Raw genomic sequence first — 17,537 nt, 5'->3', positions numbered from 1 at the left:
TTACTTCAATCTCCACCTTCTTTTTAATGGGTCGAAACTTTTTCATCTTTACTTGCAAGACAAAGCCATGAGGTCGAATAAAGTCTCATTCTGTTACAGTGTGTTTCATTATAAACATTATTCATGATAACACAAATATTAAAAAAGCCACACTCAATTGAAACAACTCTGTACTTCCATGTGTTACACCAAATGCAATATTCAACAAATCACAGAAACAAATTGTACTACCAATTTGAGTATTTTTTTACTTTCTCATGACATTCACACTGTCCGGAGAGAAAAAAAACATTTATTTCCAATGTCGGCTAGTAAATACACATTTGATCAATCGTCTGATGTCACAGGCTTAGAGTCAGGAACGAAGTGTGAACATCCTCAGGGAACCAAAGGGAACGATCCAAGGGAACCAAAGGGAACAGCCATGAATGGGGTTAAGCAATCGGTGGCGGACTGACCGAGGCCAGGGGAAGGTTTGGTCAGCTCAATGACAAGAGTTCGGCATCGCGGTCCATTGTTGTCAGGACCATCTGAATCCAAGAGTTGATGGACTTTCACAGACAATTAATTGATCAACTCATGCCGAATCAATCAGGGTGAAGAAGAAGACGGCCTGCGAAGTTTTCCCCACCCGTAACCGCTTGAAATTGACATAAAAAACAACAACACAGGTGGGTCGTTGCTGCAGAGTCGGCAACGCGCCCACACAAGTAAGGATGTCGACGTTCTGACGGTTCTGGTGAACTTCCAGAGGTGGAGAAACTCTCGCAGGTTGAAAACGTGGGTCGGATTATTACGAACCCCCCTTGGGGTTGAATCATCTCTAAAGTTCATGCGACAGTGGGCTTGGGCAGGTGTCAGTCACTTACACAGCGCAAACTCTCGGAGATCATGTTTTAACAGTTGACAATTATGGGCTACTCTGCTTGTGGGTAACTCACCTTATGAAGACCTTCATGCTTCGTCTCTCTGCTTCTCTTTTGACTTGCGTCTACACATATGATCCTTCCCATCAATGCTCCAATACTTTCCAAAAAATATATGTTTCAATAATGCACATGCATGTATATATATACATTTTTTCTTTCTTTCTTTTTTGTGTTTCGAAAGAGAAAGAAGACATTGAACCAACCACGATTGGAACTGGCAAACTATTACGGGACGGGCACCACTACCACCAACCACTTAATGATACAAACGACAGCTCTGTGGTACTACCATGTCCGCGAAAATAAGTAATAGAGTAGTGACTCTCTTGTCCCTTCGAAGCAATCAACCCCATCACAGAAAACCTTCACTGCAATTTGAGTTGCAGTGTGGGTCCTGATCTCAACGCCAAGCTTTATTCTGACTTTTAATCATTAAACTATCATATCTCTGTTTTGAAAAGGTTTGCAAAGACTTGGATGTCATATAATACAAGTGAAAAGTCTTTGAAGACTTGTAGACCAAATGACCAATATGACACACAAAGATGGGGTTTTTAGAGCTGGGATTTTGAGCTGCCAACTTATTTGGTGGTGCTACTTGCCATCCTCTGACAGGTTACAAGGTTATAGTTGTAAAGTCGATGTGGAGACAGTCAAAAGAATTTGAATTGCTTGGATCTGAAAAGGAGATCCGCGTTGATAATTCTCTTTAACTTGTCCCATTGTTTTATGAACAAAAATGGCATGACAAAAATGGAATCTATTTATCATATTAAATACACAATGTCAAAACCAAAGATAAATAATCGTACAGAAAGCATTCTTTTCCAATACCATCATTGCTTTCTTACTTCAAAGGACCTATAATAGTGTTCTCGCTACTTTTGCATTTTAAAAAAAATCAATTTTGAGTCTGAAAATAAATACTTCGTTTAATGTTTGTTTTTCAAAATGATACTACTTTGTGTAGAAAATATTTCACGTGTAAAATAAATTTTAAAAAGTAAAAAGTGGCACTGAAAAGTGGCACCAAAACCCCATCTTTGCCTGAAAAAGTGGCACTAAAATATGATACTACCAGACCCCACAAATGTTATGTAACAAATAAATAAAGATAGTTAACTTTCCAAACCACGCCCTCTTCACACAACCCAAGATCATAGAGGGAGCTATGAAGCTCAACACTGCACAATATTGACAATGCTCATGGTGTCTCCAGCAAGTGTTGCGTTCACGCTGATGTGCTGATGAGCAAATCCTTGTCAAATAATCCATCTCTCGCATTCACTGACACAAGAATGTGTGGTTCGGTGGGTTCATTGCAGCTTCGCCTACTGGAAAAAAGAAATGTACCCATGAAGCCTTTGCTCTCTTGAGGGAGCCCATAGTTTGCTATGGAGCTGTGGTGCTTCACCACCTGCTGGTAACGTCACGGCGAGTACTGCTTGCAGTCATTGTGGCGTTGAAGCTGATGCAGTTTTTCACAGCTTCATTGACTCCTGCTGCTGCTGCTGTTTGAAGCTGTCAGGCTACACGCGTTCCCCTAAGGTCTCACTGATTGGAAAAGGGCCGGTCATAGTCAGGCAGGCGTGCCAACTGCAACATTGACGTGGAACGAAACATTATCTGCAGGTGGGTGGGGGTGCACACACGGAGTGCGGGAGTGCACGTCACTTGCCTCACTTCAGGCTCTCTAGGGATCAATAAACGCAGGATCATGTTTAGACCCAGACGTGTTCCCCATTTACGCCTCTCCGGGACTGTGACTTGAACTCTGCCCTGCATGCATCGCGAGCAGAACGGGTCGGTTATTTGAGTAGGATCGTAAAGTTAAAGCTCAGTAAAATAAGCGATTCGTGCTTTTTGGAACCAGGATGCGTGATGGACATGTGTAAATTAACTAAGAACGTGTGTTTGACCTGATGTAGTGGAGAAGGATGTAAGAAGTTAAGTGTGGTTTTGAGGTGAACATACACGATAAGCTGACCAGTCAGGATAGATGGATTCTGCGCTGACACACAAAATGTGTTCTTGGCTGTTACCCCAGTGCGCTAGCACAAGCATTAACGACTTTCGTCCAGTTACGTGTTACCGACTATTGAAGCAGATGACAAAGCACGCTATTTCCTTGTTTGACTGCATTCCCAGCCAATAGAGGTGGTCGATTGCGAAAAGTGTCGGATTTCTAGAAGTCGAAGAGCAGGTACCCGAGTGTTGACACAAGGAGCATAGTGGAGTAATTCTTTCCTTTTCTCAGCATTTCCCGGTGTACAAAATCCAGGCCTGGTCCGATTGTGAACCCTAGGTGAAGGTGACTGAAAAAATGTTACCCCCTCTAAGACCAAGGAAAACACGAAGGTGGGAACACCACTAAAATCGAGGAAAGACCTGGTCAACCTACTAGAACAACAGCAGAATTTCTATCATCTTTCAATAATTCAAAAACAACGCTCTAAAGTTCAAGCTACCTCTCGATTGGTATGCGAAGCAGAGTCCCAAGATTCGCTCGAATATTACGAGTTCATATGCCGGCACAAGTCATTTGTAGCCAGAAACCGAACGAAACGGATTGTAAACCGCAATCGGTCCACATCGAAAAAAAAAAAAAAAAAAAAAAAAAAAAACACGCACACACACACACCAGCACTACTGCTCTCGGATATTTAGGGCACTTAATTAAAACACATTGACATGGACCTTATGGCATGTGTCACAGCTGAGAAGCCAAAACTCACCTATCTGAAACTTGTACCAGACCATTCATGCAATTCATACCATGGAAATCCTTAGGATCCTATTCAGTGCAAGTATCCGTTGCATAAATTACCCCGTGGAATCACACCTAATAATATCTTTACAATCCTGACCTTTCTTCATTCCGTGGAGTACAACTGTGGAAGGAGAAGCAAAACCGTTAAGATATCCCCGTGCATCTGTAGGTTCCAACAACTCTCTAAGATTATTTGGAGCAGGGACTTGAATTCGCTTCCACTCAATTCCATTCCCCCATCAATCTATCTGGGCGGATCTTGTATGAAGTAAAAGACGAAAGCATGTTTTCCCCAGCACAAAACAGTGCAAATCTCTGACCTGATACGTGGTGGATTCAACAATGAAGCAGGAGGTGTCATTCCTGTTAAGAATGCTTTGACTTTCTCTTTCCATATTGTGGTGACGTTTCCACATATGACCGATGACATAGACATGAAAGTATAGAGGATGGCGATTAATCTTTTCGGCGAGAAGAAGCCCTCTCTTTCATCAACGCTTTATAAAGCCCTTGGCCAAGGAGCACGTTCAGGACGTTGAGACCTACCATGCCAGTTAAGGCCAACGGCCACTCAAACCCACGGGGAAATTTAGAAGCGTCCCACAGTAGCTTTCCCGTTATCCAGAAATGAACAAACAGTCTGGCCGAAAAGAACGCGATCCAATTTAACACCCAAGTAACTGTGTCGCCCCCAGCACTCCTTGCGTTCTCCGGTGAAGAGAGCTTTTTGACTTTACGCAAGTGCAGGAATATTGAATGCACCTGAAACAAAACAGTTCGCAAGATAAGCTGTAGCTTCAAGACATGGGTTTAAGGTTTAACACGGCGCAGGATTGATTCCATGAATCAGACAAGGGACAAGCTGCCAAACAAATGTTCCTACGTAAGGATCAAATAATTTATCTGATTCCTGGCAGCGAGCAGGACCAATCGAAGACTTGCCTCGCATATGAGACTGAGAATTAAGTAATTGATACATGAGTCCAATTGAAGAGCAGGGGTGAAGCAGGTGAGAAGGACTGCGTGATGCACAAGCAAGTGCGGCGCCTTAGGACTATAAAGATGCTTCCTTATCATATCCAGTTGATCATAAGTGAAGTAACCACAGGATATAGCCAAAGCTGTGTATGCTCCAGGCCATGTCCAATTATAAAGAACGTCGTGAGACAGCATGTGCGGTAATCCTGACACTTTTGCTTCCTTCACCATCAACCCAACCACTGCGCAGGTATACGAGTAGTTAGGTGCATAGCTCTATGTAGAAGATGGCCACTTGCAGCAACTAATCGCTATGCCAGCACAATGACAATCCTATGCCCTATCCAAAACATTATGAAAACAGATAAGAAAAGACAAAATGAAATAAAATAAGATCTTGAGAAAAATGGAATGAGAGTAGAAACGCTTACCTTACCTAATAAGGAGATGATGGAAGAATGTACAAGAGACACTGACGTATTCAAAAAGTCTGCATAGACGGCGGGAGTGAGCCCTCCCACAATCTCTGATCTCCGACGCAAATAAAGGTCAAGGGTCCTGTTAACTCCCTCAAAAAATACGAAAGCAGCAAATACTTGCCACAAGCGTGTATTTCCATTCTTCAAAAGGACTGCCACCACTACTCCCCACATTGCAAGAAGCAGGGAGAAAAAAATGCCGGCCGCATCCGGTCTCCATGCATTGGAGGGTTTGACCTCAACCACACCATGAACTGCCTCATTTGCCTCTTCCATCTCTACAGAAGTCACCAACAACACCACCACCAACAACAAACTACCTCTTCAAAATTAAATCCAGGGGTAGGGAAGACAAAAATCTCTGTCAGCTAAAAACAAGCTGGATTGAGACTCCAACACTAAGCTTCCACACAGCATTCGCATGACTCGAACTCTTCACAGAAGAGCCTCATCGCCCACTAACTATTCCATTCTCTCCCTCTCTCGAAACAACATCGAAATGACTACACCACCGAGACGAATGCAAGCCCAAACCAACACCCAGAGACGATTCGACAAATACACTCCAACCCACGTAAACTGCACGCACTGGAAGTTGCTGCCACAAGCGGAAAAAGGGCAAAAGCAAGCTGAAGTATCACGGCGGGAATATCCGCCCCTAGCAAAAACCCACAAATCTCACAGCAAACAAACCCAATTACCTTTAAGGCCCGATCACGGCGTGGAGGTCAACCACAAAGGGAGGGTGGGGCCTGAGGGTGGGGATTTGCTCCGCAGAATCCTCGCTCAGTGGCTGAAACGGCGCACAGAAAGATGGGTCACGGGAGGCGCGATGCAGCCACTCCTCCTGCTGCTGCTGCAGCCAGCCAGCCAGCCGCGGAGCTGATCGAATTCGTGACGGCTCCTCCTCGAACCAGCCTCGTTAGCTCCGCTTGGGTTTGAAGGCGGTGGTGAGCAAAAGCCGCACCCAGACTCTGCAGTTATTATAAAGCAAACGAACTGGAACTAGAAGAAGAAGATGACGATGGAGGAAATTGTGACGACACTGCTTCAGTACATGCTTCTCAACATTGTTTCTCGGTATTTGCTCTTGTCAAACACCACTGAGGTTGCAACTACTCTGTCAAGGGTTAGAACACACTAAACAACAGCAACAACAACAATCACCACTAGAGAGTTAAAGAATGTATTTTTGGTTATCGTTGTTTAGAGTCTGAAATGTTGCACTTTGGGAAAATGTTGAGTGGGTGTTTCAGTCTTGTTGTTTTGGGTGAGAACGTGGTTTGCGCTTCTCTTAGAGTTTTTGTGTTGTTTGGAGAGTGACTACACAACAATTTTGTGGAGTTTCTTTTTCTGTTCTTTTCTTTTTTCTATGCGAGAGAATGTGTTGGGTTTTTGTCGTTCTTGTGGAACTGGATGCTGTAGTTTCTTTTTGAAGATTTATTTATAGGTTTTGTTCCTGTGTGTGTGTGTGTGTTATGTCTTTATTTCTTTATTTCTTGAAAGTTATTTATAATTAGAGCGTCTCTTTATGTTATGGTTGCATAGAGTTTATTGAATTTATTTAGTTCTATTTGCAATTATGCAATGGAATAGTCAATCGATTCTTAGCTCAAGGTTAGTGTTTAGTGGTGAATGAATGCACAATCTTAAATTTCTTCTGTAATTGTTTTTGTATCCATTAATTATTTTAAATCAAATCAATCTTATTTTGCAATAAATGACTAAATTTTACCAATTTGTTTTTTATCAGATGACTTCATGAAATTCCTCCTCATGAACTTGTTCCACACAAAAAATTACAGAACATCTAAAAAAAACAAAAAAAACAAAACAACAAAAAAATCTTAACATGATCAAATAGAAGAACCCATGTTTACGTACTTATATTTACATTTAATTTACATAACTATCCACTTATATTTCACGATCAAAACCTATCATCAAATAAATCACAAAGAATTTACTAATAGTGAAGTTTCAACTCTGTATAGAAGCACACTTAGAATGAGCTGAAAATGTTGGTGGATTTACCCAAAATGTACTATTGTTTAACTTTTATTAAAAACTTTTCATAAGGCTTGGCTGACAAGTTGCCACCATCAAGCGTCCTGCCAACTTCTGAGTAAATTGTGGCCTTTGTGCACGTGCATCAACACAGTGAATGATACACCTATGTATCAACCATCTCATGTGAAATCCATACGGAACAGTTGAAGGCTCCTGCAGCCGATGAGAACAGAGCACAACACTGCATGTAATTATTTATTTTCACAAAACCTTCCCCCGAAATTCCTTGTAAAGCCCCCACCTTTTTCTACCAGCAATGATGGCTTTTGTGAAAAACTACAAATAAGAACCTGCTGGTTGTGTCGTTGTTTCATCTACTACGTGAGTTTAATTCCAAAGATGAAGAAGTTACTTGAGAAATCAAATATTATGGTTAATAAGAATAACAATAACATTATTTTTACACTGGCCTTGTAATTGTTCCAAGCACCGTCTACAGCACCAAACTTTTGGGTAAAAATAGTTTGGAATTCTTCATCACAACCATTGAGACGAAAACATTGAAGGCTTCAACGTCTACTATCCAGAGAGCCACGCTGGCGTGGCAGAACCCAAATCGATAGTTGAATGTTCGTCGTCGTCGTCGTCGACGTCGGTGCAACTCGCGCAAGCAAAAATTTGTGGGGAATTCAACAAAAATTGTAGGTCGAAGCTCGATCGATGCCGATCTACATCACACTTTCACGCAGCTTCCCTGGTAGGGTTGCATCGTCACTCCCAGGTTGATATCGCTCCCCCAATCCTCGCATCGGTTGTGTGGAGGTTGAGTTTCGTTGTTTGATTGATCTTAGCTCGGTGTGAAGATCAGCAGAATTAGATCTACGCAGACGCGGAGCTCGATTGTTGATGCAGCCATGGCGGCTGGTGACTGTCGGATGTATGAAGCGCGCTACCCGGAAGTTGACGACGTCGTCATGGTGTCGGTGAGTGGATCTGCTGTTGTTGCTCGTTGTTTTGGTGGATTGTTGTGTTGAGCTCGGAGCTGGAGTGTGTTTCGTCTTGTGGTTTGATGCATGATGCTCTGGAGTTTTGGTGATTGGTATACTGAGGTTTCTAGTGAGGTCCGGTCGTGTCTGGATTTGTGGCAAGGGGTGTGGATTCGTGGTGAGATCGTGGCAGTACTTGAATTTCGAGGCTATGGTGTGTTCGTGATCGTGAATGTGGTGAATCTAGAGATTTTCCGTGAGAGCAAGCACTCTGTGATCCTTACTTCACTTGCCAGATTCACGTGGTTCCAGCCCCTATGGTTTCCTTGTATGTGTTGTGACCACGTTGATGTTGATCGTTGTTTCTCACTTCGATGTGAACAGTCAGTACCCTATTAGCATGGTGGGATGCAGATTGCTTAAGAATGGATCCAAGAGAGGTGCAATCTAGATTCCCACTCCTTTAAGGACATAATGAATGGTTCATCAGACAGGTGATGGCAGCGGTTTTTAGATTCATGGCGAATTGTTCCTTGGAGAAGTTGGTCGGGTTTGTGTTGCACACCTAATTGTTGCGTTTCTGAGTTGCAGGTGAAAAACATCGCCGAGATGGGTGCGTATGTTTCACTACTTGAATATAATAACATCGAGGGAATGATTCTCCTGTCGGAGCTATCTCGTCGACGTATTCGAAGCATAAGTAGCTTGATCAAGGTCGGACGCCAGGAGCCTGTGATGGTCGTCAGAGTGGACAAGGAGAAGGGCTACATAGATCTTAGCAAGCGCAGAGTGTCTGAGGAGGATATTGCCAGGTGCGAGGAGCGTTATAATAAGAGCAAGTTGGTACATTCGATCATGCGACATGTCGCTGACACATTGGAGGCTGATTTGGAGGTAAATTTTATGTTCAGTAGAAGGTCCCAGCCTTTCCTGCAATGCTCATTATTCGATCAAGTTTCTATGAAATACTTTTGTGTTGTTAGTAAAATCCGCGTCTATTGCTGCTGTGCTCAGTATCGTGAACTTGTCAATGCTCATGGAATGTTTGAAGATCGCGTGGACTCATTGATGTGGCAGGATATTTATACTCATGTGGGCTGGCCGCTCTACAAGAAGTATGGTCATGCATTTGAGGTGGGCACAAACTCTTGGCGATCGTTGTTATCATTGTTTAGTAGTAAAAGACGAATTTTCAAGTTGATGTTTAGAAGAAGTTTGCGAAGATGTCTGCATACCGTGTGTGTGGCGGTTTTTCTCTATTCATTCCCTGACGATTAGGAATGAAATTAACCTTCTTTAGACTATGCAGCTCTATTTTTGAGGTTTTCGAAGTATTACAATATGCACCTTGAAGGTTGAATGACGTGTTATCTCGTTGAATTGATGGTCAGGCCTTCAAGTTGATAGTCAATGATCCTGATTCTGTGCTCAATGGACTCACGAAAGAAGTGAAGGAAATGGAGGGTGATAAGGAGGTTTGTTGGAAATGGAATATTTATTTTCAGTTTTTTATGATCTATGTGCTAAATATTCTTCCATGCAGCATTCTAAGATGTTTCCGGTTCTGAACTGCTGCTGTTTCTCGTGTGGGTTCTATGATGCAGGTAACGAAGATAGTGCCAGCTATGACTGAACCTGTACAAGATGCTCTCATCAAGAACATCAAAAGAAGAATGACCCCTCAGCCATTGAAAATTCGTGCTGACATTGAGTTAAAATGTTTTCAGTTCGATGGGGTTTTACATATTCAGGTGAGACAATGTTGCTATTGCCTAAAAGTTCATCTGCACTTGTTTGTGCTCAGTGTTGTAGATTGCCTGTATTATAGTTGGCACGGCTATAACGTAGAGAACGGGGTTGAAAGCTCCATCACCCCATCTCAGTATGACGTTCCTTTTTCCTGGAGTTGAAGGAATATCTTACGCGAAAACAATACTGTTGATGTGTGCCATGGATTTTTATAATCTCATTTCTGAGCGGCTTGTTGTTTCAGTCTGCAATGAGAAAGGCTGAGGCTGCTGGAACTGAGGAGTGCCCTGTGAAGATAAAGCTTGTCGCACCTCCGCTATATGTTCTCACCACTCAGACTCTTAATAAGGTCAGAAGGGTTTTAAAAAATTATTTTTTCTTTTTTCTTTGTTTGATCATTTTGAATGGTTGTCTTGTTAACGAGTACACACTCGCAGTTATGCTTGTTCACCACTTCGTTCTGATATAGACTTTCAGTTTCGTTACATCCAATTTGCAGTACGTGGCCAGTTTTCCCAATTTGAGCACAGACAAATACATTTTAGAGTACTCATTCTGGAGAGTTAGAGGATTCAAACGATGTAATATGTCACACTCGAGGCTTAACCCGTTCATTGTGTTCGCCAGGAACTTGGCATTACTGTGTTAGAAAATGCCTTAAATGCGTGCACAAAGGAGATCGAAAAGCACAGAGGAAAGCTTGTGGTCAAGTCAGCTCCGAAAATGGACGATACAGATCCTACAGAAGAGCAACAGGCCGCAACACCTGCCGAAGCATCAGATGAGGATGATAATGCAGAGGAGGAGGAAGAGTACATGCCTGGCCCAAGTGAAGGACTTCAAGGTTGAGACTCAATTTGGTAAACACCATTTCCTGGTGTTTCAGGAGAACATTTTCAAGCTTTGCTCAGCATAACCTAGTGGGGTAGGTTACGTTTACCCAACTGCAAGTTAGTTAGTTAGCTTAATGTGCATTAGGAATCCAGCCACTAACATCCCTTGGTTAAATCCGTTATTTGCTGTATAGACTGGTGGCATGAAGTCCCTGGTACCCATAAGTTGAGACAAAGGATTTCAGAAACCTTTTTGTAACCAACATTCAGGTAATATTGAGAACTTTCAGAGCATCCACAATAGGAAGTAGATCGGCTGTGGTCGTCCTTAAAACAAAAAATAAATTAAAAAAAATGAAAAAGTGAGGTTTAAAAGATTTGGTGGTTAGGAAGTTGATCTGGGTGCATTAGAAATCATGTATTTGTGTTGTGTTTCTGTATGCACCAGTGTGCATGAAATACATGCAGGTTGCACATAAATTAGCGTTGATTAAATGAACAATTGATAGTAGTTTTTGAATTGCAACAATGGGTAGTGATCAGTTCGTTACTACAAATCTAGGCCAATAACAACAGGTTGCTGCAATTTGTGTAAGTTGCCGCAAATGATTTTCGCTCGGTGTTGTAGGTGCTAAGCATGAGTATATGATAACGTTCTGTAAAAGCTCGATAAGTTGAAATATAATAAATTAGAATTAAAAACATCCAAAAATGAAATGATTTATTATTCATCTTTTGATTTGATTTTATAATCGAGCGTATTTCAGAGCCTACATAAATAAATAAAAAAATAAATAAAAACAACTCTTGATCTTTTGTGAACTTGATTGTTGTAAATTAGAGAAAAAATTGATTGGCAATTTATAAAATGAATGATAAAATAAATGAAAACACACGAATTCATCCAAACTATTTCATCAGGAAGTGAAACCAATTACAATTAAAGTTCTGCATTTATTTTGTGCTCAAAAATCAAAAAATAATTTTAGTAATAACCAAATAAATGAAATACTTCGAATGAAACCAGAAAGCACATTACTGGTCATAAATTTACATTTGATAATTCACAGAAAATTCAAACTCTATTGAATGAAATAAATAATCACTACCATCCACATACATTTTTGCAGAAATTTCAAAACATCATGTACAAACAACACTTCATCCAAAGTGAAAAATAAAATAAATCCACAAAACTAATTGGTTCCCCAAAAGCCTTACTTTTCCAATAAGCACCCATGAACACTGAAGTCTGTTGAAAAAATCATAACAAAAAGAAAAATCACACAAAAGCCAAATCTTTTTATCCCATTCGATCTGAAAAGTATCAAGGAAAAGGCGAAAGGGAGAGAGGGACCCAATAAAGCAAAGTCACTCCATTGAAAAATTAGACCTGGATTGGCGAAAAGTCGATGAACTTTTTTTTGATTTTTTTATATTGGTTTTTGTTTTTACGGTGGCGGTAATCTCACAGCCTCACAACGCTCCGCCACCGCGAGCCGATCTCTGTCGCTCCACCGGAGCCATGGATCAGGTGACGCCCCCCAGCCCCTGCAGCAGCCTGTGGCCATGCTTGATTCCATAGCCATCTCCGCAATCCAACACCCACTTCCTACATAATTCCCTCCCACTTTGATCTCTGCAGTAAACCCATCTCCCTTTACTCGCTAGTTTGTTTCCTCATCTGCACTGTGTTGTTGTTGTTGCCTGCAATCCTCCTGTTGCCATGGCATCTATCGTTGCCGCTACCACCGTGGTGGCACCCACTGCCTTCGCTGCTGCCTCCTCGGCTGTGTCCACCTCGGAGTCCTCCTCCGTCAAGGCCTTCTCTGGCCTCAAGAGCAACACCTTGTTCTCCAGCAAGGCCCAAACCTTGAGCTCGGTCCAGAATGGTAGCCGCGTGCAGTGCATGCAGGTGTGGAACCCCATCGGCATGACCAAGTTCGAGACCTTCTCCTACTTGCCCCCACTGTCTGATGACGCCATCGCCAAGCAGGTGGAGTACATGATCCAGCAGAAGCTCATCCCCTGCCTCGAGTTCGACGTGGTAAGCTTTTTGGGAAACTCTTCGTCGTGTTGTTGGTAGCGGGTGGCTTGACGACGTTGGATGTTGTGCGATGGTGTTTCTTTGCCTTTGTGGGACTTGCATGCAATGCCGCACCGGTGCGCTAGGCTGTGACGGTTGTTTATTATGAGAATTGGTTTTTGAGTAATTGGGTAAGTCTGCTTTTAGGCTGCTTCTGATTCGTATGTTGTTTTGGTACAGAACGCCAACGGTGTGTCCCGCACCAACAACTCATCCCCCGGATACTACGATGGTCGCTACTGGACCATGTGGAAGCTGCCCATGTTCGGGTGCAATGACTCTGCCCAGGTGTTGAGGGAGATTGAGGAGTGCAAGAAGACCTTCCCCGGCTGCTTCGTGCGCGTGTTGGGCTTCGACAATGTCAAGCAGGTCCAGATCTGCGGTTTCTTGGTCGCCAGGCCCAACTAAGCCGTTTACTGGTCCTATCTCATGCGGTTATTAGGTAGTTTTGAGGTCTTGTCTCCTGTTGGTTCATGTACAATACCAGCCGTTGGCTTTTGTATATGAGATTTCTCTCCGATCTTGACTCTTATCCTCTCAACACTGCTCTGTATCTCAGTAATACTTAACCCAACGCCCTAGCCTATCAGCGTTTCAAGCATTGAATCATTCAAAAACTATACAGGGCCAAAATAAAATAAATTTTAATTGTTAAGTATGATTTCAATAACCTACCACTTATTTCAGCTTTTATAATTTCTACAAATGGAATAATTATTGATTAATGTTAGCTTGCTGATTAATAATTCTACAAATGGAATAGGCCTTGAGCAGGCGAACATTAATCAATAATACATGTTATATACACCATTTGCTTTAGCTACGTAGAGCCAACCTGATTAAAACATAAGTTGCCTGTGTGAGCAGTGTGTAAAATCTGTATTACGCAGTGAGGTACTTAGCATGTAGCTTTTTATTTTACGTGAAGTAATTATGTGTTATGAGTAAGGATACAAAATCAAATGTTCATAAATATTTTTATGAAAAACTTTTTCATAAAGAATTATGACTTCTACAGACGCGGTACAACCAAAGAAAGACCTATTAGTCGATATTGGGGAACTTCACCAATCGTTAATTTTCTCAGAATTGTGAGTGAAAGGAGAGCTACAATGCGTACCTCAACCAATTTATCCCAGATTGAATACCGGCTGTTGGAAAAACTATCATGTATCACATTCCAATGAAACTCAGAATTCATCAAAGATATTGTAAGACTCGTCATACATTTGCGTAAATGATAAGCTTCCAACGTCTCTGAGCTCCGAACTACGATTTCCTGAATATACATGCCATTTACATCACTTTGCATTATTTCACATTTCCCATAAGGTTGAGGTCCAATTGTATCGAGGATTTCTAGTCTAATGCAGAAGTAGTTCGCATCCTCCTTTCTACACTGCCATAATCTACATTTCCACATGATAACACTCAAGAGTGAATAATCTCAAGTCTCCTGCGTAAATTGGGGTTATTTTTCATTCCAATTTTCATTCTCAACTCCCAAGACTTCTACATTATAGTCTGCGCATCTCGATCTCCAGGCTTACCCATTCCTAAAAGAGCCTTCGTCTTCTCCATCACTGTAGGCGCGTTCGGATCGCTAGGCTTATCCATTCCGAGTGTGTGCTTCGCCTTCTCCATCACTGTCGGCGAGTTTGGGTCACTTGGCTTGGCCAATCCGAGTGTGTGTTTCGCCTTGTCCAACACCGACGGTGCATTTGGATCCGTTGATGGCTGCTCATGAGGGGTAGCATCTACTTCATTATAGTAGCCCACTTGTGACCCCACTGCCGCGGCGACCCCTCCAACTGTATCTTGCACGCGTGCCAACAATCCAGGGGGCTTGGTGTCATGCTCACTGTACCCAATCTTCGGCACGCCCTGTAAAGCGGCAATAAGAATGAAACCATTACTTCAGTACATCCAAAGAAAATGGACAATTGCACCATTGCACCATTCAACGATTATGTTCTACTATACAGTCGCGATCGTACCTCTGTTGCCGTGGTGGGGTAATGTTGTCCAATCTGATAAGAGTGATCATTCGGATAGTTTGCAGGTCTAGATCGGTCTCCAACACCCAAATACTGGAATTTTTCCTCCACAGAGGGGGTCATTGAGCTTGGGGGGCCATCGGATGCTCGATATCCCGAATTGTCATTAGAAAGCTTCGATTCGTAGTCGCGGTTGTGCGACCTAGGCGGAGATCTCCTATCCTGCGACTTGGCGGAGTGGTCTGATTTCAGTGGAGTGGTCTTCACTGTTGTAAAAGGTGTGGATTGACCGACGTTGTATCCCGTCTCCGGACCGGGTTTCTGCCGTGATCCAAACAAGGTATGTAAGAAAAATAAGTATACAACGCTAATGTCTCAGCCAATGTCGACTTCAAGTTCTGCCAAATCTATGCGTCAAGACGCAGAACATACGGAATGCAAGAATTAAAAAGGGTAGAAAGTTGAGGGAGAGATAGAGAGAGGTAGAGAATGAGATGTACTAACTCTGGGAGACGCATCAGAGCTGGAGCCAGAGCTATCATCATCATCATCGTGGACGGCGACATCTCCTTGTGGATTTTCGGTGTCACGCCTGTGCCGTCCGGGCAAGTGGTTTTTAACTTTCTTCACGCCCCTCACCTTCGCCTTCAATTTCGACGTCAACGACTTCCCTTCCGTCTGCCCTTGAGCAGGATCTACACACCGAACCCAATCATATCAACACCGACCCAAGAGCATCACGAAACCAAAAACTCCATCACAACTTTCATGCCACCGACACCCATCCACAGCACAAAGCCCACACACGCACACAAAAAAACACCTGATCAGTCTACAAGACAGCTGCAAATACAGAACCAAAAGGAACTCACCCATCTTGCTGCAGCAAACTGCTCAGAGAATGAACCAAACTTTCCAACTGTCTTCAAACTCTCACTTCAACAGATTACACCACACTATGAAAAGAGCTCTGATTGTGTCCAGCTTTGAGAAGAAAATAGGCAACACTACAAAACAGGGAGTGATGACAATCACAAAGAAGATATGAAGCAAACAGAGAAGGGAGAAGGGCCAAGCGAGCCAAGTGGCATCAAGCTGGCTGCGCAGTGCGACGACAGGTGGAGATGGAGGCGCGAAGATCCATGACATAGATCCACTTGGTTCCATTTTGGTGGGTTCCCAAAGCAAGGACTGAGATATCTTCTTCTTCTTCACCATCCTCGCGCCACCGCAACACCACCTCTTTTGGAGTTGCTAACCCAGACCTTGGACGACACTTGGTTGTCACAGCAGAAAACAACCCTAAAATGATGGGCAGGTGATTTTGTCATTGTGGCCATCAAAGCAGGAAAATGAGATGTAGTTCATCTCTTCAGACATCGTGCTCAGATTATGAGGACATAGAATAAGATATTATTGATGTCCTTGGATGAAGTAGATTTGAACTTGTCAAAAGATAAATATTTCTGTGTCACTAGTTTTGAAGTTAGGACAAGACTAAAGGCTGCTTTGTGTGATTTTTCCTGCTTTGAAGTTCGTCACAAATCATGTTCTATTTGCCTCTTTTCTTCTGAGTTAGATGAATTTTTCACTAAGTGGATTTCATGTTGAGATTATGTCATTGGCCTTCTATTTTTCTATGAATTTTAAGTCTATCAATTTTCTTTTTTTGCTATCTACTAATAAAAATTATGGAAGTTCTTTGATGATTTTAATTAGATTTAGTTTATTGTATAAAACAAGAAATCTAATATTTTAAACAAGTTTAAAGATGATAAAACGAGTTTAAAGATGATTATTGAATTATGACATGTATGATGTTTTTAAAATTATCAAATAAGAGATTCTAGTTTGTTAAAGCTATTGATGCTAAACAAATAATAAATATTTGTAGTTTTGTATAGAGTATAATTTTTTAAAAAAATTTAAAACATTTTAAAGTGATATTGATATGATTTACAACGATTTTTTATATTTTTCATTATTTAAAAAAAATATTTATAAATATACACACGGTTTCTGTAAAAAAAACTTACTTTATTTTAATTGATATGTCTTATAAAAATAACTTCATGATAATCTTTATATAATAGTTTATGAAATTGATTACTAAAAGCTTGGTAAAGAAATACTAGATCTTTCTAGATATGTTGTTATGTAAATATATAATATTGAAAATAATCATTTTTAGTTTTTTATATTATATATTTTATATATATATATATATATATATATATATTCATATAAAAATAAATTTGATTATTGTTTTTTAAATTTTTTTATTGTTTTAAAGAATTTTTAGTATAATTTTTTAAATTTTATTTTTCTTCTTTTTTCTTCCTTTATTAAAATAAGATATTAATGTTTTAATTGATAAATTAGATGCTAAAACAAATATTAAATCATAAGATAATCTTCTTCTGAAAAATCTGAAATAATGCAATTGAATAGATCGATGGTATTATGATGATATATTTAGGTTAGAATCTATAGGCTAAAGTTTAATATAATACCAAAAATATAAAAAAATATTACAAAAAATCAGTGATGGTTCTTAAAGTAATAAGATAGCCAGATAAAGATGTGTGATCAACATTACTAAAACTTCGTTTCTTGTAAAATTTTAATACACTTATAAGAAGATACTTTCTTGCAACAAATAATTTAGAGAGTGATGAATTATAATAATTAGTGTAATGTCAATAATAATCTCCAATAAA

The 17,537-nt window shown here is 41.1% G+C and overlaps 5 protein-coding genes across 6 annotated transcripts; 2 read left to right on the top strand and 3 right to left on the bottom strand.

Moving 5' to 3' along the window:
- Positions 1-1,651: 1,651 nt before the first annotated feature.
- On the bottom strand, positions 1,652-3,577 carry LOC141046054 (uncharacterized). Its single transcript, XM_073537930.2, has 2 exons — positions 2,904-3,577; positions 1,652-2,708 (listed from the first exon to the last, which is right to left on the bottom strand). Exons 1-2 carry the CDS (start codon positions 2,991-2,993, stop codon positions 2,481-2,483), a joined length of 318 nt encoding a protein of 105 aa, XP_073394031.1. The 5' UTR covers positions 2,994-3,577; the 3' UTR covers positions 1,652-2,480.
- A 149-nt stretch (positions 3,578-3,726) lies between these two features.
- LOC112289161 (uncharacterized) lies at positions 3,727-6,871 on the bottom strand. 2 transcript variants are annotated; one of them, XM_024534123.3, is made up of 4 exons: positions 5,858-6,871; positions 5,114-5,434; positions 4,642-4,919; positions 3,727-4,461 (listed from the first exon to the last, which is right to left on the bottom strand). In XM_024534123.3, exons 2-4 carry the CDS (start codon positions 5,430-5,432, stop codon positions 4,156-4,158), a joined length of 903 nt encoding a protein of 300 aa, XP_024389891.1. In that variant the 5' UTR covers positions 5,433-5,434; positions 5,858-6,871; the 3' UTR covers positions 3,727-4,155. The 2 variants fall into 2 exon arrangements, with proteins under 2 accessions (XP_024389891.1, XP_024389890.1); XM_024534122.3 differs by lacking the exon at positions 5,858-6,871 and having other exon boundaries at positions 5,114-5,824.
- Positions 6,872-7,731: 860 nt separating this feature from the next.
- LOC112289344 (eukaryotic translation initiation factor 2 subunit alpha homolog) lies at positions 7,732-11,028 on the top strand. The gene is made up of 8 exons (XM_024534495.3): positions 7,732-7,947; positions 8,030-8,149; positions 8,744-9,046; positions 9,230-9,286; positions 9,544-9,627; positions 9,757-9,903; positions 10,146-10,250; positions 10,529-11,028. Exons 2-8 carry the CDS (start codon positions 8,081-8,083, stop codon positions 10,748-10,750), a joined length of 987 nt encoding a protein of 328 aa, XP_024390263.1. The 5' UTR covers positions 7,732-7,947; positions 8,030-8,080; the 3' UTR covers positions 10,751-11,028.
- A 1,361-nt stretch (positions 11,029-12,389) lies between these two features.
- On the top strand, positions 12,390-13,361 carry LOC112289961 (ribulose bisphosphate carboxylase small subunit, chloroplastic). Its single transcript, XM_024535749.3, has 2 exons — positions 12,390-12,781; positions 13,001-13,361. The coding sequence occupies exons 1-2, from the start codon at positions 12,461-12,463 to the stop codon at positions 13,226-13,228; spliced, it is 549 nt and encodes a 182-aa protein (XP_024391517.1). The 5' UTR covers positions 12,390-12,460; the 3' UTR covers positions 13,229-13,361.
- A 700-nt stretch (positions 13,362-14,061) lies between these two features.
- LOC112289960 (uncharacterized) lies at positions 14,062-15,821 on the bottom strand. The gene is made up of 4 exons (XM_024535748.3): positions 15,690-15,821; positions 15,322-15,512; positions 14,818-15,138; positions 14,062-14,704 (listed from the first exon to the last, which is right to left on the bottom strand). The coding sequence occupies exons 1-4, from the start codon at positions 15,691-15,693 to the stop codon at positions 14,333-14,335; spliced, it is 888 nt and encodes a 295-aa protein (XP_024391516.1). The 5' UTR covers positions 15,694-15,821; the 3' UTR covers positions 14,062-14,332.
- Between the last annotated feature and the right edge of the window lie 1,716 nt (positions 15,822-17,537).

This window comes from Physcomitrium patens, chromosome 12 (genome assembly GCF_059467195.1).
Source record: "Physcomitrium patens ecotype Gransden chromosome 12, ASM5946719v1, whole genome shotgun sequence".
NCBI classification, from domain to species: Eukaryota; Viridiplantae; Streptophyta; class Bryopsida; order Funariales; family Funariaceae; genus Physcomitrium; species Physcomitrium patens.
The sequence above is the reverse complement of the archived record's forward strand: the minus strand, read 5'-3'. Positions and strand labels throughout refer to the sequence as shown.